Source organism: Lipotes vexillifer, unplaced genomic scaffold (assembly GCF_000442215.2).
Source record: "Lipotes vexillifer unplaced genomic scaffold, Lipotes_vexillifer_v1.1 scaffold1315, whole genome shotgun sequence".
Lineage (NCBI taxonomy): Eukaryota > Metazoa > Chordata > Mammalia > Artiodactyla > Lipotidae > Lipotes > Lipotes vexillifer.
The window spans coordinates 74,421-98,331 of record NW_006785785.1 but is presented as its reverse complement, the minus strand read 5'-3'; the positions used below and the strand labels follow the sequence as shown (position 1 = coordinate 98,331).

Sequence of the window (23,911 nt, the reverse complement as noted above, 5' to 3'; positions counted from 1 at the left end):
GGGGGGGGGGGGCGGGAAAGGTGCTGGCAGCCCCAGGTATGCATTGTCCATAAGGTTCATGATTTCCCAGGAACAGCTAGCAGAGTTTGAATATTCAAAGATGGGGAAGATTAGTCAAGTACTGCGTCATTTGGTCATTCTTGAGCGGAACAGTGTGACCTGGGGTAATGGAGTAATAAGGTTGCCCAGGCCTGGGTCATGGGCCTCTGGAGAGGGAATCATAGGGCCAAACCCTTCTCAACAACACGTAACAAACTTCCAATAGGCAAGAGAGTGTTGTAAGCAGAACATAGGGTAGGGGAATTAAGAATTCCCTGCAGGAAATTTGTGCAGGACTGACAAAAAACAGATGTCCACTACAGGGAGATAGTGAGAAAACAGAGCTAGAAAAGAGGCTTCTTTTGAAAAGAGGAGCAGGAGATGATCTATAACAGATGAGAGTTGTGTCTCCTTCATATGGTTGCTATGAGGATTAAATCAGTCAATGAATATAAATCAGAACAGTGGTTGGCACTTTACAATCACTCAATAAATGTTATTAAGTCCTATTATTATAAGGACTCAAAGTTGGCCTTAATCAGGACGAGACATTTGAAAACATCGAAATCAATGCAGCTCCTTCTCATTCCCCTTAAAGCAAAATACAGAGCCTTAATTTCGCAAGGATGGACAGAGGTAACTGCCTTGGTTCTATGCATCCCTTGGCACAGGATTGTTCGCCTCCTACTCCTTATCCTACTTTTCCCCTTAAGCTTTGTTACTTTACATAAAAAATTGAATCTTAGACTATGTATTAGACCATAAAGCAAGACTCAAAAGAATTTCAGAGAGTTGGAATCATATACTCAAGGACAGTGCTATTCAGTAAATCTTCCCTCAGTGATGAAGGTGTTCCATATATGCTATATAATGGCTTCCATACCAGATAGTGCAGCTCCAGAGCAGGGTCAGCCCATGGCCTACTTTTATATGGCTGCAAGCTAAGAATAATTTTAACATATTTAAAGAGCTATAATAAAAAAAACAATACGCAGCAGAGACCAGATGTGGCCTGCACAGCCTAAAATATTTAGTTTGACCTTTTACAGAAATAGTTTGCCAACCCCCGTTCTAGAGTATGTTTTAGACTATAATGAAATTATACTAGAAATCAGTGAAGAGATAATAAGAATTCAATGTCTTCACTTCTTATAGGTTGTTAGGATTTTCTGTATACTCTTAAGTCCGTTTTGGTAGTTTGTGTCTGCATTAGTTTCTTAGGACTCCTGTAATAAAGTACCACAAACTGGGTTGCTTAAACAAGGGAAACATTGTTCTCACAGTTCTGGAGGCTAGAAGTCCATGATTAAGATGTTGGCAGGGTTTCTTCTGAGGGCTGTGAGGGAGAAGCTGTTCTATGTTTCTCTCCTAGCTTCTGGTGGTTTGCTTGCAATCTTTGGTGTTCCTTTGTTGTAGAGGCATCACTGAGACCTCTCTTTCATCTTCATATGTGTGTGTGTGTCCAAATTTCTCCTTTTTATGAGGACACCAGTGGTTTGGGGTTGGGGGCCCACTTCCTCCAATATGTATGACCTCAACTAGTTACATCTACAACAACCCTGCTTACAAATAAGGTTACATTCTGAGGTACCGGGGGTTAGGCCTTCTACATATAAATTTGGGGTGGGTACAAAATTTAATCCATAACAGTGTCTTTCTAGGAATTTGTCCATTTCATCTAGGTTGTTTAATTTGTTGGCATACAGTTAGTTGTTCATAGTATTCCCTTATACTCTTTTTTATTTCTGTAAGGTTGGTAATGCCCCTTCTTTCATTCCTGATTTTAGTAATTTGAGTTCTCTCTCTCTCTCTCTCTTTCTTTTTCTTTCTCTCTCTGTCAGTCTAGCTAAAGGTTTTTCATTTTGGTTGATTTCTTCAAAGAACCACCTTTTGGTTTCATTGATTTTCTCTATTGTTTTTCTGTTCTCTGTTTCATTTATTTCCACTCTAGTCTTTATTGTTGCTGGATACAACAGTAATATAAAAATCAGTTGCATTTCTGTATACCAGCCACAGTTAGAAAATGAATTTTTTAGAAAGAGACCATTTATAGTAGCATTAAAAAATCAAGTACTTAAGAATAAGGGATATAAAATGTACAATATTTCTGTGAAGAAAACTATAAAATGTTATTGAGTGACCTTAAAGAAAACAAATAAATGGAAGAATCCACCATATTCATGGATTGGAAGCCTCAATTTTGTTAAAATGTCAGTTTTCCTTAAATTAATTTATAATCCCATATAATTCCAATCGAAATTGCAAACAGGTTTTTTTTTTTGCTTGCTTGTTTTGTTTTAGTGTGCAATTTGACAAACTAATTCTAAAATGTATATGGAAATGCAGAGGGCCAAGAATAACCAACACTTTCTTAAAGGAGAATAAGGTAGAAGGATGCTCTTGAATATCAAAAGACATTATTAAGTCAGAGTGTTAATTGGCAGGGAGATATCGATAGGCCAGCAGATTAAGATAAAGAATTCAGAGTAGTCTGTGCATATATGAGCACTTGATTTATGGTAAAGGGTCTTTTTCGGGAGATGATGGGTATGGGGAAACAATGAAATTGGACTCATACTTTGCACTGTGTACAAAAATCAAGTTTAGGTGGGTTATAGACCTAAATGCATAAGGCTAAACAGTAAGCTTTTAGAAGATGACATATTTCATGGCCTCAAGGTCAGGAATGGCTTCTTTTTTTCCAGAAATATATTTTATTTTGTTAATTTATTTTTATTGAGGTATAATTGACATATAACATTGTACTATTCAGGTGTACAACATAATAATTCAATATTTGTTTATATTACAAAATGATCACCACTAGTTAGCATCTATCACCATACTTAAGTTTTTTTTCTTGTGATGAGAACTTGTATGTATTTTTTTTGAATTAACTTTTCTTTATTTGGAATCTGATTATCAGCAGCTCTTTATATGTTTATTTTTTAAGCATATAAACAATTTTTTAAATTTTATTTATTTATTTATCTTTGGCTGTGTTGGGTCTTTGTTGCTGCACATGGGCTTTCTCTAGTTGTGTCGAGCGGGAGCTACTCTTCGTTGCAGTGCGTGGGCTTCTCATTGCGGTGGCTTCTTTTGTTGAGGAGCATGGGCTCTAGGCGCATGGGCTTCAGTAGTGGGGCACACAGGCTCAGTAGTTGTGGCTCACGGGCTCTAGAGCACAGGCTCAGTAGTTTCGGTACACGGGCTTAGTTGCTCCGCGGCATGTGGAATCTTCCCAGACCAGGGATTGAATCCGTGTCCCCTGCATTGGCAGGCAGATTCTAAACTACTGCACTACCAGGGAAGTCCTAAGAACTTTTAAAATCATCTTTCCTGGCAAATTTCTAATTTTCTATATAATATAAGCTATAGTCACCATGTTGTACAGGGAATGACTGCTTGAAAAAGACACGGAAGGCATTAAATATTAAAAAAAAAGTGGAATACATTAAAAATTTTAAACTGAGTATGTCTTTTTATATCACAAGACACCATTAAGAAAATGGAAGGTCAAAAGCAGAGTAGGAGGTCCTTCTAACACATGATGAATCCTAACATCACAATTTTGAGCAAAAGAAGCCAAGCTCAAGGAATATACATTATATGGTTCCATTTCTGTAAAATTTAGAAATGGGCAAAACTCACTGCACTGTTTAGAAATGAATACTTAGGTGGTAAAACTCTTAAAAAAAGCAAGGAGTTTTCTTGATTACCACAAAGGCAGGACAGAAGGAGGGCCTTCTGGGTTTACATAGATGTTAGCTTCATAATTACATTAAATTATACTTTTATGTCTTGTGCGCTTTTCTTTCTATTTTTCAACAAAATAAAAGGTTTTTAAAATGGAATGTAATTTTTGCCTTTTTGATGGCTTATTTGTATGAGAAGATACTCTTAACGTTTTTAAGAAAACTATTTTCTCCTGATTTTTGGAAATCTTTGCAAATAGGTCAGATTGGCTAGGTGCAGACTGAGGATGGTTTCACAAATCAAACTCTTAAGACTTCTAGCTCTGATTTAGTTTTAACAAACAGAAGAAATTAATCTGTACCAAAATAGAAATTAGGTTGGTGTCTCTTTACCTTTCAGTTTCATCAAAGCTGTTATATGAAAACCTGAATCTTCTGATGGTTTTAGTGTTTCTTTTTTTCTGCTTAAAGCAATCAGTGATAAATAGTTGAGTGAAAATGATGACATGAAACTTATTAAAAAGAGCATAAATAATGGTAGGAGGAAAGAAGAAAGGGCATATGTTTGTAAATATATAATATATAAATAAGGTGTAAATAGTGAATGTGATCAAACTAATGAGTTTTACTGCTGCCTAGCCAGTCATAAAAATTTATCTCAAGATTATTAAATAAGGGATTATGCCTTGCTCAAATAGAAGTGAAATGTTCTTTGTGTCAATTATAAATTACTTGGTTTTACATTTTAGTAATTATCCCTTAAGACATCTTTCTTCTAATAATTTTATTGGAGTATAGTTAATTTACAATATTGTGTCAGTTCTAAGACAAGTTGCTTTAACTCTTGAATTATTTTGTTAGGGGTTGTGCATTCATGATGGTACCTGGAAGTCAGCAGTTTATGGTTTTGGAGATCAGAGTAATTTGAAAAAACTACGAAATGAGTCCAATTTGAAGCCTGTCCCAATTGTTGGTCCAAAATTGAAAAGAAGGTATATTATCTCAAAATCTATTCTTCAGTTTATCTAACCATATTGTTGTTTATCTGACTGTTAATAACATATGCTACTAAGAAAAACCTGGAGACTTTTATAGTGAGTTCAGGATTGTTTTCAAAGATAAATAAAATATAATTAATATGTTACCCTAAGTTGAAGTACTTCATATATAATATTACATTTGGATTCTGGGAAAATTCTGGAAAAAAATCAGTTTTATGACTCTTCACTATCAATATCAAAGTTAAACATCAATTAAATTTCATGCTGTAAAAATGTGATGATCTTATGTATATTAATCAACCTATTAATAGTATTTATATGTGAGAACTCTAAGCTCAGAGTTTGGCTGTTGAAATGAATGTTCTTCTTATCATTATCTAGGGAAATGGATGGGGTATAAAACATGGTTAAACTGTATGTGTTAAGTGCCCATGGTGTGAAGGATACTACATTGTTCCAACTTGTCACTTATTTGGGTGCAGGTATAGAGAACAAAGGACAAATACTGAAGTAAATTTTAATTAAGAGCAGATCTGCCATCTTTACTGTTATTATTAATTGCCTCAAGAAGAGTTAAGGTTTTTATTCAGAAATTCACCAGTTATAGTTGTGGTCACTGTAAATGGAGAAGATACAACATGCTTCTGTCTTGCAGGTGGCCAATTTCTTACTGCAGAGAACTCAACAGCTATTCCATTCCCTTTTTGGGAGCAGATGTGTCTGTTGTGAAGCGGACTCAGCGTTACTTGCACGAAAATTTAGAGCAATCACCTGTAAGTGTGAAGTATTTTTTAATAGAGAGTATTCTATGTTTGTTTCAGTTCCCCTGTCATTTTAATGTAGGATTTTTATGTTTATAAAGCAAAAAAATAAAGAGCTAAAATAGTGCATGTTTCGGTTTCTGGAAGCATAAAGAATTAGTAGTGTAGAACATTTTGCATTTTATGGGGGTGGTAATAGCCTTCTCCCATAATTCAAATCTGACCTTCTGAATACCTTTTTAATGTAACACAATAGCAGAAAGTTCAATATAGGAAATCCTGGTATCGTAAATACCCAACAGTCCTGTTGAGAGTTTCAGCTGCTAGAATACTCTTTCTGTTGCTTATGGAGGTGTCTAGGTTCTTCTCTCTTATCTCCTTGCTACCTCTAGAGAACTATCCTACTCCATTTGGTGAGGGAAGTAATTATTCCCACTGCTGAGACTTGAAGAGGAAACTATGTCAAGTTTAAAAAAAAAAAAAAAAAAAAAGAGTATTTTCTTACAGAAGAGATTGTAAGTGGAGTCTACCCTCTATAATGTATAATTGTTAAACTCAGGTATATTGTTATGGACTTCTTATATATAGATTATGTGGACTTTTGTGTTCAAATAGGGGGAGCTAATTACCTTTTGCAACAATTTTTTTTTAACATCTTTATTGGAGTATAATTCCTTTACAATGGTGTGTTAGTTTCTACTGTATAACAAAGTGAATCAGCTATACATGTACATATATCCCCATATCTCCTCCCTCTTCCTTTTCCCTCCCACCCTCCCTAGCCCACCCTTCTAGGTGGACACAAAGCACCGAGCTGATCTCCCTGTGCTATGAGGCTTCTTCCTACTAGCTATCTGTTTTACATTTGGTAGTGTGTATAGCTCCATGCCACTCTCTCACTTTGTCCCAGCTTACCCTTCCCTCTCCCCGTGTCCTCACATCCATTCTCTACGTCTGTGTCTTTATTCCTGTCCTGCCCCTAGGTTCTTCATAACCTTTTTTTTTTTTTTTTTTTTTTGGATTCCATGTATATGTGTTAGCATACAGTATTTGTCTTTTCCTTTCTGACTTACTTAATTCTGTATGACAGAATCCATCCACCTCACTACAAATAACTCAATTTCGTTTCTTTTTATGGCTGAGTAATATTCCATTGTATATATGTGCCACATCTTCTTTATGCATTCATCTGTTGATGGACACTTAGGTTGATTCCATGTCCTGGCTGTTGTAAATAGAGCTGCAGTGAACATTGTGGTACATGACTACTTTTGAATTATGGTTTTCTCAGGGTATATGCCCAGTAGTGGGATTTTTGGGTCATATGGTAGTTCTATTTTTAGTTTTTTAAGGGACCTCCATACTGTTCTCCATAGTGGCTGTATCAATTTACATTCCCACCAACAGTGCAAGAGGGTTCCCTTTTCTCCACACCCTCTCCAGTATATATTGTCTGTAGCTTTTTTTGTTTTTTGTTTTTTTTTTTGCAGTACGCGGGCCTCTCACTGTTGTGGCCTCTCCCGTTGCGGAGCACATGTTCCAGACTCCAGACACGCAGGCTCAGCGGCCATGGCTCACGGGCCTAGCCGCTCTGTGGCATGTGGGATCGTCCCGGACCGGGGCACAAACCTGTGTCCCCTGCATCAGCAGGCGGACTCTCAACCACTGCGCCACCAGGGAAGCCCATGTTTGTAGATTTTTTGGTGATGGCCATTCTGACCGGTGTGAGGTGATAACCTCATTGTAGTTTTGATTTGCATTTCTCTAATGATTAGTGATGTTGAGCATCCTTTCATGTGTTTGTTGGCAATCTGTATATCTTCTTTGGAAAATGTCTATTTAGGCCTTCTGCCCATTTTAATAATTTCTTTTTTAAAATGTCCTCCCTGGGGGCTTCCCTGGTGGCACAGTGGTTGAGAGTCCGCCTGCTGATGCAGGGGACACGGGTTCGTGCCCTGGTCTGGGAAGATCCCACAAGCCGTGGAGCGGCTGGGCCCATGAGCCATGGCTGCTAAGCCTGTGTGTCCAGAGCCTGTGCTCTGCAATGGGACAGGCCACAACAGTGAGAGGCCCATGTACCTCGAAAAAAAAAAAAAAATTAATTAATTAAAATGTCTTCCCAGTGTCTGATTTCTGGACAAGCTTTTGGAACATAACACATTCATAAAATGGAAACTGCTTTTGTTCGATATTTATGACTATAGAGTAAGTTATTAGTAGCTAACATTCTTGTATTACTTGGTCTAAGAAAGTAGGGAGTAACATCCTGACTTTATATTCTTCATCTAGGTTCAGTATGCTGCTTATGTAACTGTGGGAGGTGTAGCCTCTGTTATTAAGCTGATGTTTGCTGGACTTTTCTTTTTATTCTTTGTGAAGTTTGGCATTGGAAGGCAACTCCTCATAAAAGTAAGTAATATTTCTATGAAATTAGACCTTTAGAAGTATTTTCCATGAATTTTTGAAAATATCACTAAAGGTTTTTTTTTTCCTTTAGTTACCATGGCTCTTCTCCTTTGGTTATTTTTCAAAACAAGGTCCAACACAAAAACAGGTAACCCTTTCCTTTGTATCCAGGTCTCTAAAATAATATTTTTCTTTATTTCATTTTTACTTTTCCTCAGTGTAGTGAAAATAACAGCTAAGACCTGATGAAGCACTTACTGTGTTTCAGACACTCTTTTATGTTCTTTACATAAATTAGATTACCCAGTCTTTTCGAACATTCCTTGAGGTGTTATCTCCATTTTACAAATGAGGAAAATGAGTCACAGAGAGGCTAAGAAATTTGCCAAAGTCCTATAGTGAGTAAATGGCCAAGTTAGGATGAGAACCCAGTTATCTGGCTCCAGAAATTATATTCTCTTTACTTCATAGAGATTTCAAATATTTTTACTCTTCAATTTTTCTCCTTCATTTTATCCTCCTTTTTTACATCCTCTCTCCCCCTCCCCCCAGCTTCCCTTCCCTTTCCTCTTTCACACACCCTGGATCCCCGTGGTAGATAAGTTGAATTACCATCTGTCTGGTATCCTCAATATAACTGCTTCAGGCACTTCAGATTTCATGTGTAAAATCTAAACTTCTTTCCACCGAACCCTCTTCTTCCTTCTGTATTTCCCATCTCAGTTGGTGGCACTGTCATCTGCCCAGTTCTGAACCTAGGCATCATTCTAGATTTTTCTCCAAGTCCATCACAACTACCTTAGTTCAGGCTCTTATCCCTCTGTTCTTCTCTTCTCTCTCTCTCTCTCTCTTCCTTCTAATTGTGGTAAAATACACATGACATAAAATTCCCCATCTTAACCATTTTTAAGTGTTCAGTGGTATCAAGTACTTTCATATTATTATACAACCATCACCACCATCCATTTCCAGAATTGTTTTCATCTTGCAAAACTGAAACTCTATATCCATTAAAAAATAACTTTCCTTTCCCCTTTTTCCCCAGTTCCTGGCAAACACAATTCTACTTTGTGTCTATGAGTTTGACCACACTAGAACATCATGAGTGGAATCATGCAGAATTTGTCCTTCTGTGATCAGCTTATTTTACATAGGATAATGTCCTCAGAGTTCGTCCATGTTGTAGCATGTGTCAGAATTTCCTTTCTTTTGAGGCCAAATAATATTCCATTGTATATAGGGTTGTTTCTCAGTATCTTCAGAGGATTGGTTCCAGGATGCCCCACAGGTACCAAAATCCATGATGCTCAAGTCCCTTATATAAAATAGCATAGTATTTGCATATAACTTATAGACATTGTCCTGTATACTTTAAATCATCTATAGATTACTTTATAATACCTATGTAAATACTATGTAAATATTTGTAAATGGTATGTTAATAGTTGGTGGCATGAGGCAAATTCAAGTTTTGCTCTTTGGAAATTTCTGGAAGTTTTTTCCTGAATAATTTGGATTTGACATTGGATGAGTCTGTGGACACAGAAATCATGAATATGGAGGGCTGATTGTATATACCATATTTTGCTTATCCATTCATCTGTCCATAGACACTTGGGTTACTTCTATTTTTGTCTATTTTGAATAATGCCTTTATGAAATTGGGTGTGCAGATATCTCTTCAAGACCCTTCTTTCAGTTCTTTTGGGTATATTCCCAGAAATTCAATTCTTGGATCCTGTGGTAATTCTATTTAAAAAGTTTTTAGGAACCAACAAACTATTTTCCACTGTAGCTGCACCATTTTACATTCCCACCAACTGTGTACAAAGGTTCCAACTTCTCCACATCCTTACCAACACTTGCTATTTCCTTTTTTTTTTTTATAGTAGCCATCCTAATAGTTGTGAGGTGATCTCTCATTATGGTTTTGATTTGCAGTTCCCTAAATGATTAGTGATGTTGAACTTCTTTCCATGTGCTGCTTATTGGCTTATTTGTATATCTTCTTTAGAGAAATGTCTATTCATGTCGTTTGCCCATTTTTGTACTGTGTTGTTGAGTTCAAGGAGCTCTGTATATATTCTGTATATTAATCCCTTATCAGATATGTGATTTGCAAATATTTTCTCCCAGTCTGTGGGGTTGTCTTTTCACTCTGTTAATAGTGCAGGCCCTTATCTTTCAGCTGAACTGTTCATAGCCTTCCTATGATTTCTTTCTAATTCATCTTCCCACTGCTGTATAAGAAATCTATGATGCAAATCTGACCCTGTTCCCAAGAATGATTCTACATATGCAAATCAATCGGTGTGATACACCACATTAACAAAAGAGAATACAAAAATCATAGGATCATCTCAATAGATGCAGAAAAAGCATTTGATAAAATTCAACATCCATTCATGATAAAAACTCTCACCAAAGTGGGTATAGAGGAAACATATCTCAACATAATAAAAGCCATTTACCACAAACACATAGCCAACATAAAACTCAACAGTGAAAAGCTGAAAGCCTTCCCACCAAATTCAGGAACAAGGCAGATGATGCCCACTCTCATCACTTCTGTTCAACATTGTATTGGAAGTCCTAGCCACTGCAGTCAGACAAGAAAAAGAAATAAAAGATATCCCAATTGGAAGGGAAGAGGTAAAATTGCAGATGACATGATACCCTATATAGGGAACCCTAAAGACTCCACACAAAAACTATTGGAACTAATAAATGAATTCAGCAAGGTAACAGGATACAAGATTAATATACAGAAACCTGTTGCAGTCCTTTACACTAACAATGAAATATCAGAAAGAAAAAGTAAAAAAAAAATCCCGTTTAAAATCTCATAAAAAAAAAAACTAGGAATAAACTTAACCAAAGTGGTGAAAGACCTATATGATGAAAACTGTAAAACATTGATAAAGGAAATTGAAGATGATTCAAAGAAATGGAAAGATAGCCCATGCTCTTGGACTAGAAGAATTAATATTGTTAAAATGGCCATATTATCCAAAGAAATCTACAGATTTAATGTCATCCCTATCAAATTACCCATGACATTTTTAACAGAACTGGAACGAATAATCCTAAAATTAATATGGAACCACAAAAGACGCAGAACTGCCAAAGCAATCCTAAGGAAAAAGAACAAAGCTGGAGGCGTAACCCTTCTAGACATCAGACAATACTACAAAGCTATCATAATCAAAACAGCATGATATTGGCACAAAAACAGGCAGGTCAATGGAACAGAATAGAGAGCCCAGAAATAAAACCACACACCTATAGGCAATTAATCTTTGACAAAAGAGGCAAGAATATACAATGGAGAAAAGACAGTCTCTTCAGCAGGTGGTGTTGGGAAAGATGGACAACTTCATGTGTCAATGAAATTAGAACACTCCCTCACACCATATACAAAAATAAACTCAAAATGGTTTAAAGACCTAAATATAAGACACGATACCATAAAACTTCTACAGGAGAACCTGGGCAGAGCATTCTTGGACATAAATCATAGCAATATTTTCTTAGATCTGTATTCCAAGGCAAAAGAAATAAAAGCAAAAGTAAAGAAATGGGACCTAATTAAACTTAAAACCTTTTGCACAGCAAAACAAACCATCAGCAAAATGAAAAGACAAGCTACGGACTGGGAGAAAACATTTGCAAACAATGCAGCCAAACAGGGGTTAATGTCCAAAATATACAAACAGTTCATACATCTCAGTATTAAAAAAAATCCAATTAAAAAATGGTCAGAGGGCTTCCCTGGTGGCGCAGTGGTTGAGGGTCCGCCTGCCGATGCAGGGGACACGGGTTCATGCCCCGGTCCAGGAGGATCCCACATGCCGCAGAGCAGCTGCGCCCGTGAGCCATGGCCGCTGAGCCTGCGCGTCCGGAGCCTGTGCTCTGCAGTGGGAGAGGCCACAACAGTGAGAGGCCCGTGTACCGCAAAAAAAAAAAAAAAAACAAAAAAAAAGGTCAGAAGATCTAAATAGACATTTCTCCAAAGAAGACATACATGTGGCCAAGAAGCCCATGAAAAGATGCTCAACATCACTAATTATTAGAGAAATGACAAAACCACAATGAGCTATCACCTCACACCAGTCAGGATGGCTATCATCATAAAGTCTACAAATAATAAGTGCTGGAGAGGGTGTGGAGGAAAGAGAAGCCTTCTACACTGTTGGTGGGAATGTAAATTGGTACAGCCACTATGGAAAACAGTATGGAGATTCCTTAAAAAACTAAAATTAGAGCTACCGTATGATCCAGCAATCCCACTCCTGGGCATATATCCAGAAAAGAGGAAAACTCTAATTCAGAAAGATAAATGCACCCCAATGTTCATAGCAGCACTATTTACAATAGCCAAGGCATGGAAACAACCCAAGTGCCCGTCAACAGACAATTGGTTTGAGGAGATGTGGTGTATATTACTCAGACATAAAAAAAGAATGAAATATTGCTGTTCGCATCAACGTGGATGGACCTAGAGAATACCATACTAAGTGAAGTAAGACAGAGAGAGACAAATATTATATGATATCACTTATATGTGGAGTCTAAAAATTGATACAAATGAATCTATATACAAAACAGAAACAGACTCAGAGATAGAAAACAAATTTATGGTTACCAAAGGGGAAAGGGCGAATAAATTAGGAGAAGAGGATTAACAGCTACAAACTACTATACATAAAATAGATAAGCAACATGGATTTACTATATAACACAAGGAACTATGTTCAATATCTTGTAATAACCTATAATGGAATATAATGTGAAAATATATATATATACACGTATAACTAAAATCACTTTGCTGTACACCTGAAACTAACAATACTATAAATCAGCTATACTTCAATAAACAATAAAATCTGACCCTGTTATCACCTTCTTTCAAATACTTCCCTGGCTTATTGCTTTGGCAATGACTCTTACAGCTGGGACTTTATATATCAGAATCACCCAGGGAGATTTTTTCAAATACATGTTTTGACCCTGGCATCTGGACATTCTGATTCAGTAGGTGTGGAGTGGGGCCTCGAAGGATAGGTCAGTGGTTCTCAGCTTTGGGAGAGAGCCCAAAACAGATGACCAGAGATGCGGGTTTGATTGGTGTGGAATGTGGCCTGGGCACTGGGCTTTTTGAAAACTCCCCAGTAATGTTATTGCACTGCTAAGGTTGTGAATCACTGATGTGGAGGTAGGAAGGTTCTGGGTGAGGTTTGGGTTATTTTGGTTTACACTCCTAGAGCACCAGTGACTGAAGTCCATCTCTGCAGATGTGAGGCCCTTCACGAGCTAGCCCTGGATAGCAGATAGGCTTTTTTTTTTTTTTTTATGCCAACTCTGATTAATTGGTAGTAGCATCCTAGAGACTGTTGAAAATTGTCTCATACTGAATGTGTCAAGCCTGAGAGAGTTACGATCAGATAGCATGTGTGCCTCAGGCAGGGGAGGAGACAAGTACAGCCTGTGTGTCTGACTTTGTTCACACCCCTGACACGTTAATGCCACCCTGTTCCTCTTCAGTTGTATGTTCTAGCCATGTTAGACTGCGATCCACCATGCTACTGCATCCCTTCTCGACTTTTTCCCCCCAAAGGGGTTCTTGAGTTAAAAATAAGGAACCACTGGTGTAGGAGCAGTGTAAGTGTGAAAAGAAGGAAGAGCTTACAATGGTCCTGATTCCAGTGCTGAAACTTACTAATCATTATATGGGTTCTTAACACTGTTTAGATTTATCACGGCCAGAAGAATTGGTTACTCACTGTAACTAATTCACAAGAGCCTGAGGTATATAAACCAGAATGCAATTAATTAACTTAACCAGAAATATATCTATTAGGTAGGTAAGATCATTTCAGGACAAGGCATTGTCCTGCTTACTTATTCTCTCCATTTAAGCAAATTACAGAAGACAATTCACTTTTTTTTTTTTTTTTTGGTGGAATCAATCTTCACAAGAGATGGACTACAGTTCAGGTAGCCTGGAAGAGTTTTCCTCTCCTTTAGACATGTTTGGACAGAAGAAAATCAATAACTTCTCTCCCTATTTGTTTCCTCTTTTCCTTTCTTCTCTACTTGCCAACACTAATTCTGGGAGATTTAGTGTATAGTGAACAATCAATCAGGCCTTGAAAGGCCTGGATGCCATCCAGTATTTTATTTTTTTCATCCTATTATTTTAAGATAATCTCTGCTCAGATCTCATGAACTCACAATTTATAATGTAATGCTCAGGCATTTATAAGGCTACATGTTGTAGGATGAAGTGAGGGAAATGGGAAGGAAAAGTGGTCATGCCTGAGAAAGCTGCCAAGTATCTTTGCACCAAGGAAATCCACTTGGTTTCTTTTGTGAAACTTATCCAACTTGGCTTCCTCCTATTTTTATTTGGAATTCATCTTTGGTATTGGCCTTTGACAGCATATGACCTTGGGCATACATTAGTAGATGAATCTATTGCTACTTTTAAATAGTAGTTACCTAATTTTGATAAATGTACTGAAAGATTCCTATCTCTTCCTTTATTTATTTATTTATTTATTTTTTTCTTGCGTTATGCGGGCCTCTCACTGTTGTGGCCTCTCCCATTTGCGGAGCACAGGCTCCGGACGCGCAGGCTCAGTGGCCATGGCTCACGGGCCCAGCTGCTCCGCGGCATGTGGGATCTTCCCGAAACGGGGCACGAACCCGCGTCTCCTGCATCGGCAGGCGGACTCTCAAGCACTGCGCCACCAGGGAAGCCCTCTTCCTTTATTTTTTATTCAATTTATTTAATCTAAAAAAAATATCCAGTTCATTGATTTCTTCCACCCCTACCCCCTGCCTCTGACAACCACCAATCTGTTCTCTGTATATATGACCTTAATATATATATGTGTGTGTGCGCGCGCGCGCGCACACACACACACACACACACACTGCATTTTCTTTATCCTTTAGTGGACATTTAGGTTGTTTCCACATCTTGGCTATTGTAAATAATGCCGTAGTGAACATGGGGATTCATATATTTTTTTCAAATTAGTGTTTTTGTTTTCTTCAAATAAATATCTGGAAGTGGACTTGCTGGATCATATGCTAGTTCTGTTTTTAATTTTTTGAGGAACCTCCATACTCTCTTCTATAGTGGCATTCAGTTTACGTACCCACCAACAATTCACAAGGGTTCCTTTTTCTCCACATCAACACTTATTTGTCTTTTTTGATAATAGCTATTCTGACAGGTGTGAGGTGATATCTCACTATGGTTTTGATTTGCATTTCCCTGATGATTAGTGATATTGAGCATATTTTCATGTGTCTGTTGGCCATCTGTATATATTTTTTGGAAAAATGTCTATTCCATTCCACTGCCCATTTTTAATCAGGTTGTTTGGGGTTTTGTTGATGTTGAGTTGTATACATTCTTTGTATATTTTAGTTATTAACCCCTTACTAGATACATTGTTTGCAAATACCTTCTTCCATTCAGTAGGCAGTCTTTTTGTTTTGTTGATAGTTTCCTTCACGGTGCAAAATTCAATTTAATGTAGTCCCACTTGTTTATTTTTGCTTTTGTTTCCCTTGACTGAGGAGACATATCCAGTAAAATATTGCTAAGACCAATGTCAAAGAGTATACTACTTATATTTTCTTCTAGAGATTTTTGTGGTTTCAAGTTTTACACTTAAGTTTTTAATCTACTTTGAGTTTATTTTTCTACATGGTGTGAGACAGTAGTCCAGTTTGATTTTTTGCGTGTAGCTGTCCAGTTTTCCCAACACAATTTATTAAAGAGGTTGTCTTTCCTGTTGTATATTCTTGCCTCCTTTTTCGTAGATCAATTGAACATGTAAGTGTGGGATTATCTCTGAGCTCTCTATTCTGTTCCATTGATCTATGCATCTGTTTTTTTCTGCCAGTACCATACTGGGTTTTTTGGGTTGTTTTTGTTTTTTTGGCCATGCCACGCGGCTTGTGGGATCTTAGTTCCATGACCAGGAATCAAACCTGTGCCCCCTGTAGTGGAAGCATGGAGTCCTAACCGCTGGACCACCAGGGAATTCCCAGTACCATACTGTTTTGATTACTGTACCTTTGTAATATAGTTTGAAATTAGGGAAGATGACACTTCCAGCTTTGTTCTTTCTCAGGATTATTTTGACTATTTGAGGTCTTTTGACTTCACAATTAAGAATTATTTGGTCTCGGTCTGTGAAAAATGCCATTGGTATTTTGATAGGTATTGCATTCATTCTCTAAATTGCCTTGGGTAGTATTGTCATTTTAACATTATTAATTCTTACAGTCCATGAGCATGGTGTATCTTTCTGTGTGTCGTCTTCAGTTTCCTTCATCAGCGTCTTATAATTTTTCAAGTATTTTACCTCATTGGTTAGATTTTTACTAGGTATTATTCCTTTTGATGCGATCGTAAATGAGATTGTTTTCTTAATCTCTTAATGATTGTTTGTTGTTAGTGTATAGAAATACAACAGATTTCTGTATATTAACTTTTTAATATCCTGCAACTTTACTAAACTCATTTATTAGTTTTAATAGTTTTTTGGTGGCATCTTTAGGATCTGTTGTATGTAGTATTGTGACCTCTGCAAACAGCGACAGTTTTACTTTCTTTCCAATTTAGATTCCTTGTATTTCTTTTTCTTGTCTGATTGTTGTGGCTAGGACTTCCAATACTATGTTGAATAAAAGTGGCAAGAGTGGGCACTCTTGTCTTGTTCCTGATGTTAGAGGAAATGCCTTCAGATTTTTGCCATTGAGGATGACGTTAGCTGTGGGCCTGTCATATATGGCCTTTATTATGTTGAAGTATGTTCCCTGTATACCCAGTATGTTCCCTGTATACCCTGTATCACAATGATTGATTTGCAGTTATTGAATTATCCTTACATCCCAGGATAACTCCCACTTGATCATGGTATATGATTCTTTTAATGTATTGTTGAATTCAGTTTGCTAACATTTTGTTGAGGATTTTTGCATCTATGTTCATCAATGATATTGGCTTTTTTTTTTTTTTTTTTTTTTTTTTTTTTTTGTGGTACACGGGCCTCTCACTGTTGTGGCCTCTCCCGCCGTGGAGCACAGGCTCCGGGCGCGCAGGCTCAGCGGCCACAGCTCATGGGCCCAGCTGCTCTGTGGCATGTGGGATCTTCCCGGACTGGGGCACGAACCCGTGTCCTCTGCATTGGCAGGCAGACTCTCAACCACTGCGTCACCAGGGAAGCGCAGTAATTTTCTTTTTTTGTGATATCTTTGTCTGGTTTTGGTATCAGGGTGATGCACGTTCATAGAATGACTTTGGAAGCATTTCTTTCTCTGCATTTTTTTGGGATAGTTTGAGAAGGTTAGGCATTAACTCTTCTTTAAATGTTTGGTAGAATTCACCTGTGAAGCCTTCTGGTACTGGACTTTTGTTTATTGGGAGTTGAGGGTTTTTTAAATTACTGATTCAGTTTCATTCCTGGTAACCAGTCTGTTTATATTTTCTATTTTTTCTTGATTCCATCTTGGGAGATTGTACATTTCTAGGAATTCATCCATTTCTTCTATATTGTCTGTTTTATTCACATGCAGTTGTTTCAGAAATCTTTTATGATCCCTTGTGTTTCTGTGATATCAATTGTAACTTCTCCTTTCTCAGTTCTGATTTTATTTATTTGAGCTCTCTTTCTTTCTTGATGAGTCTGGCTAAAAGTTTTATCAGTTTTGTTTATCTATCCAAAGAATCAGCTTTTAGTTTAATTGATCTTTTCTATTGTTGTTGTAGCCTCTATTTCATTTATTTCTGCCCTGATCTTTATGATTTCTTTCCTTCTGCTAACTTTGAGTCTTGTTTGTTCTTATATTTCTAGTTCCTTTAGGTGTAAAGTTAGGTTATTTACTTGAATTTTGTTTGTTTGTTTCCTGAGGTTGGCTTGTAATGCTGTAAGCTTCCCCCTTAGAACTGCTTTTCCTGTGTCCTATAGATTTTGGATTGTTGTGTTTCCATTTTCATGTGTCTCCAGGTATTTTTTTGATATCCTCCTTCTTCATTAAGCCATTTGTTGTTTAGTAACATGTTGTTTATCCTTCACATGTTTGATTTTTGCAGTTTTTCCTTATAGTTGATTTCTGGTTTCATAGTGTTGTGGTTGGAAAAGATGCTTGATATGATTTCAATTTTCTTAAATTTACCAAGGCTTATTCTGTGGCCTAGCATGTGGTCTATACTGGAGAATGTCCGTGTGCACTTGGAAAGAATGTGATTTCTGCTGCTTTTGGATGGATTGCTTTGTATATATTAAGTTCATCTAGTCTAATATGTCATTTAAGGCCAGCGTTTCCTTATTGATTTTCTGCTTGTGTGATCTGTTCATTGATGTTAGTGAGGTGTTAAAGTCCCCTACTATGATTGTGTTACTGTCAATTTCTCCCTGTATGTTTGTTAAGATTTGCTTTATGTATTTAGGTACTCCTATGCTGGGTTGTTGTTATATCCTCCTGTTGGATTGGTCCCTTTATACTTAGAAATATCCATCTTTATCTCTTGTTATAGTCTTGGTTTTAAAGTCTATTTTCTCTGATATAAGTATTGCTAATCTGGTTTTCTTTTCATTTTTTTTCACATGGAGTACCGTTTTCCATTCCCTCACTCTCAGTCTATGTGTGTCTTTATATCTGAAGTGAGTCTCTTGTAAGTAGCATATATATGGGTCTTGTTTATGTATCCATTCAGTCACTCTACGTCTTTTGAGTAGAGCATTTAGTCCATTTACATTTACTGTAATTATTGATAAGTATGTACTTACTACCATTTTGTTAATTGTTTTCTGGTTGTTTTTGTAGTTTTTTTATTTTTTCTTCTTTTTCTCTCTTCCCATGTAATTTGATGACTATCTTTAGTGTTATGTTTGGATCTCTTTCTTTTTTGTGTGTGTGTATCTATTATAGATTTTTGGTTTGGGGTTACCATGAGGTTTGTATATAGCAACCTGTATATATTTGTGATTATTATAAGTTACTGATCCCTTTAAGTTCGAACACATTTCTAACAACCCTGCATTTTTACTCCCCCCCAACCCCATGTTAATGCTTTTTGGGTTTTTTTGTTTGTTTGTTTTTTGTGGTACATGGGCCTCTCACTGCTGTGGCCTCTCCCGTTACGGAGCACAGGCTCCGGACGTACAGGCTCAGCGGCCATGGCTCACGGGCCTAGCCACTCCGCGGCATGTGGGAGCTTCCCGGACCAGGGCACGAACCCGTGTCCCCTGCATCGGCAGGCGGACTCTCCACCACTGTGCCACCAGGGAAGCCTCAGGTTAATGTTTTTGAAATCATATTTTACATCTTTTTATTTTGTGTATCCCTTAACTACTTACTGTAAAAATAGGTGATTTTACTGCTTTTGTCCTTTAACTTTTCTGCTAGCTTTACAAGTAGTTAGTCTACTACCTGTACTATATATTTGCCTTTACTGATGAGATTTTTCCTTTCATAATTTCTATATTTCTAGTTGTAGTCTTTTCTTTTCCCCTTAGAAAGGTCCCTTTAATGTTTCTTGTAAAGCCTGTTTAGTGGTGCTGAACTCTTTTAGCTTTTCTTTAAAGCTCTTAAAGCTTCTCTTTAAATCTGAATGATAGCCTTGCTGGGTAGAGTATTCTTGGTTGTAGGTTTTTTCCTTTCATTACTTTAAAATATGTCATGCCACTCCCTTCTTCCTGGCAAAGTTTATGCTGAAAAGTCAGCTGATAGCCTTAACGGGAGTTACCTTGTACATAACTGGTTGCTTTTCTCTTTCTGCTTTTAAGAGTCTCTCTTCATCTTTAATTTTTACTGTCTTAATCACAGTATGTCTTGTTGTAGATATCTTTGGGTTCATCTTGTTTGGAACTCTGTGTTTTCTGGGCTTGGATATCTGTTTCCTTTCCTAAGTTAGGTTTTCAGCTATTTTTTCTTCAGATAAGTTCTCCCCCTTTCTCTCTCTTCTTCTGGTACCCCTGTAATGCAAATATTAGTAAATTAGTACATTAGTACCTAGAGGTATCTTTAACTGTTCTCATTTTTAAACATTGTCTTTTCTGTTCAGCTTGGATGATTTCCACTACTCTCAGTTTACTGATCTGTTCTGTATCTTTAATCTACTGTTGATTTCTTCTCATGTATTTTTTATTTCAGTTATTACATTCTTCAGCTATGTTTGGTCCTTCTTTATATTTTCGAACTCTTTGTTAGACTTCTCACTGTGTTCATCCGCTCTTCTCCCAAGCATCTTTGAGTACCTTTATGATCATTATCTTGAACTCTTTATCAAGTAGATTGCTTATCTCCACTTATCTGAGTTCTTCTGGCGTTTTATTTTGTTCTTTTTAGGAACACATTCCTCTGTTGCCTCCTTTTGCCTATGTCTCTGTTTTTTATTTCTATGTGTGTTAGGTAAGTCAGTTACATTTTGCAATCCTGGAGAATGGCCTCCTGTAGGAGATTTTCAGTGGGGCCTAGCAGCATACTTCCCACTGGTCACCAGAGGTATATGCTCTAGGGGTGCCCCCTATGTAGGCTGTATGGGCCTTTCTGACTACTGTGGGCACACTAGTAGGCAGAGCTGGCCCGCAGATGGCTTCCAGGCCCTGCCTCATGCTGAGGCTACTGCCCCTCTGGTGGGTATGGCCTGGACCTGGAGAGGCTGGCTGCAGGGCCCTGGGGGTCCTGGGCTGGTACCAGCCTGATAGTAGGTGTGGCCAAGTCATGGCATGCTGCGCCAGGTATCCAGGGGGCTCAGGCTGGTGCCACCCCCCTCGGGTGAGCAGTACTGGGTCCCAACATAGCTGGCTGCAGGACCCAGGGAGTCCCAGGGCTGGTATTGGTCTGCTACTGGGCAGGGAAGCACCTGGTGCTAATGAGATAGAGGGAGGACCCCAAAATGGTGCTTGCCAGCACCAGTGTCCTCATGGCAGAACAGGTGCCCCCAGATGGCTCCCATTAGCATCTTTGTCCCCAGAGGGAGTCCCAGTTCCCTTCTGCCTCCCTGGAAGGCTCTCCAAGATCAGCAAGTGGGTTGACCTGGGCTCCTTTCATATTACTACCTCTGCATTGGATTTCAGAGCATGTGAGATTTTGTGTGAGTCCTTTAAGAGTGTAATCTCTGTTTCCTATGGCCCTCCAGCTCTCTGTATGCAAGCCCTGCTAGCCTTCAAAGCCAGATGTTCTGGGAGCTTGCTTTCCTGGTACAGGACCCCCGGGCTAGGGAGAGCCCAGTGTGAGGCTCAGACCCCTTGCTCCCTGGGGAGAATGCCTGTAATTGTGATTATCCTCCCATTTGGGAGTTGCCTACCTGGGAGTTTGGGTCTTGCCTACACTGCAGCTCTGCTTCTCCTACCATCTTGTTGTGGTTTCTTCTTTAAATCTTTAGTTGTTGAAAATCTCTTCTGCTAGTCTTCAGGTTGTTCTCATTGATAGTTGCTCTGTATATAGTTATAATTTTGGTGTGTCCAGGGACTTCCTAAACTCCACCATCTTGGTCATTCCTCTATTTCTAGTTTTTTGATGGTAGCCATTCTGACAGGTGTGAGGTGATATCTCATTGTGGTTTGATGTGCATTTCCCTCATGATTAATGATGTAGAGCATCTTTTCATGCACCTATTGGCCATCTGTATGTCTTCTTTGGAAAAATGTCCTTCCGATCTTCTGCGCATTTTTCAGTTCAAGTGTTTGGTTTTTGCTAGTGAGTTGTATGAGTTCTTTATATTTTGGGGATAATAGCCACTTATCAGATATGTGATTTGTAATATTTTCTCCCATTTAGTAGGTTGCCTTTTCATTTTGTTCCTGGTTGCCTTTGCTGCACAGAAGCATTTTACTTTGATATAATCTTACTTGTTTATTTTTGCTTTTGTTTCTGTTTCTGGTGTCAAGTTCAGTAAAAGCATCTTTAATACCTGTGTCAAGGAACTTACTGCCTATGTTTTCTTCTAAGAGATGTATGGTTTCAGTTCTTATATTCATCTCTAATCCATTTTGAGTTAATTTTTGTGTATGGTGTAAGAAGCAGTCTAGTTACATTTTTTCAACACCATCTGTTGAAGAGACTGTCCTTTTCTCATTGAATATTCTTGGCTCCTTTGTCATAAGTTAATTGACCACATATGTGTGGGTTTATGTCTGGGTTCTCTGTGCTGTTCTGTTGATCTATGTGCCTGTTTTTATGCCAATACCATACTGTTTTAATTACTATAGCATTGTAATATTGTTTGAAATCAGGGAGCATGGTACCTCCAGCTTCATTCTTCTTGCAAAGATTTCTTTGGCTATTTGGAGTCTTTTCTGGTTTTATATAGACTTTAGGATTTATTGTTCTAGTTCTGTGAAATATGCCATTGGTATTTTGATAGGGATTGCATTGAATCTGTAGATTGCTTTGGGTAGTGTGCACATTATAATGATATTCTTCCAATCCGTGATCATGGACTGTCTCCATTTATTTGGGTCTTCAATTTCTTTTGTTAATGTCTTGTAGTTTTCAGCATGTAGGTCTTTCACCTCCTTGGTTATATTTATTCCTGGATGTTTTATTCTTTTTGATGCATTTGTAAATGGGATCGCTTTCTTAATATTTCTTTCTGATAGTTCATTAATGTATATAAATGAAACAGATTTTTGGGTGTTGATTTTGTATCCCATGACTTTACTGAATTCATTTTAGTTCCGATTTTTTGATGGAATCTTTAGGGTTTTCTATACATAGCATCATGTCATTTGCAAATAGTGATGGTATTACTTCTTCCTTTCCAATTTGGATACCTTTTTTTTTTTTTTTTTGCGGTACGCGGGCCTCTCACTGCTGTGGCCTCTCCCATTGCAGAGCACAGGCTACAGACGCGCAGGCCCAGTGGTCACGGCTCACGGGCCCAGCTGCTCCGCACCATGTGGAATCTTCCCGTACTGGGGCACAAACCCATATCCCCTGCATCGGCAGGTGGACTCTCAACCACTGCGCCACCAGGGAAGCCCTGGTTACCTTTTATTTCATTTTATTGCCTAACTGCTCTGGATAGAACTTCCAGTACCATGTTGAATACTATCGACAAGAGTGGGCACTCTTGTCTTGTTCCTGACCATAGAAGAAAAGCTTTCAGCTTTTCACCATTGAGTATGATGTTAGCAATGGGTTGTCATATATGGTCTTTATTATGTTGAAGTATATCCCCTCTATATACCCACTTTGCTGAGACTTTTTTTTTTTTGCGTTATGCGGGCCTCTCACTGTTGTGGCCTCTCCCATTGCGGAGCACAGGCTCTGGACACGCAGGCTCAGCGGCCCTGGCTCATGGGCCCAGCCACTCCGTGGCATGTGGGATCCTCCCGGACCCGGGCACGAACCCATGTCCCCTGCATTGACAGGCGGACTCTCAACCACTGTGCCACCAGGGAAGCCCCTGCTGAGACTTTTTATCATAAATGGATGTTGAATTTTGTCAAATGCTTTTTCTGCATTTGAGATGATCATATGACTTTTATCCTTTATTTTGTTAATGTGGTATATCACATTGACTGATTCATGGATGTTGAACCATCCTTGTATCCCTAAACTAAATCCCACTTGATCATGGTATACAGTCCTTTTAATATATTGTTGAATTCAGTTTGCTAATATTTTGTTGAGGATTTTTGCACTTACATTCATCAGTGATCTTGGCTGTTATTTTCTTTTCTTGTGGCATCCTTGTCTGGTTTTGCCTTTAAATAATGGTTTCTCCTTTCTGGTACTCACCTTACTTTTCTATATAATAAACTTCTCTATTAGAATGTGTGTGTGTGTGTGTGCGTGCGTGCGCGCATGCGCATGCGCTCACCTCTTCCTCAGTAGACTTAATAATGCTCTCTGCTGAACTAGTCCTGCACTTCTAATTCATGTCTCATATTGTTATAGATCTCCTATGTGTATATGTGTGTGTGTGTGTGTGTGTGTATGTATATATTTCCACACACACTAAACTGTAAGC

At 38.1% G+C, this 23,911-nt stretch overlaps 1 protein-coding gene across 1 annotated transcript in view; it reads left to right on the top strand.

The window, feature by feature from the left end:
* Nucleotides 1-23,911, top strand: part of SCCPDH (saccharopine dehydrogenase (putative)) — a 41,071-nt gene that overhangs the window by 13,861 nt on the left and 3,299 nt on the right. The window contains exons 6-9 of the mRNA XM_007458076.1: nucleotides 4,596-4,726; nucleotides 5,391-5,508; nucleotides 7,786-7,905; nucleotides 7,994-8,050. Of these exons, the coding sequence (XP_007458138.1) occupies nucleotides 4,596-4,726; nucleotides 5,391-5,508; nucleotides 7,786-7,905; nucleotides 7,994-8,050 (426 nt within the window). The remainder of the gene's footprint in view (nucleotides 1-4,595; nucleotides 4,727-5,390; nucleotides 5,509-7,785; nucleotides 7,906-7,993; nucleotides 8,051-23,911) is intronic.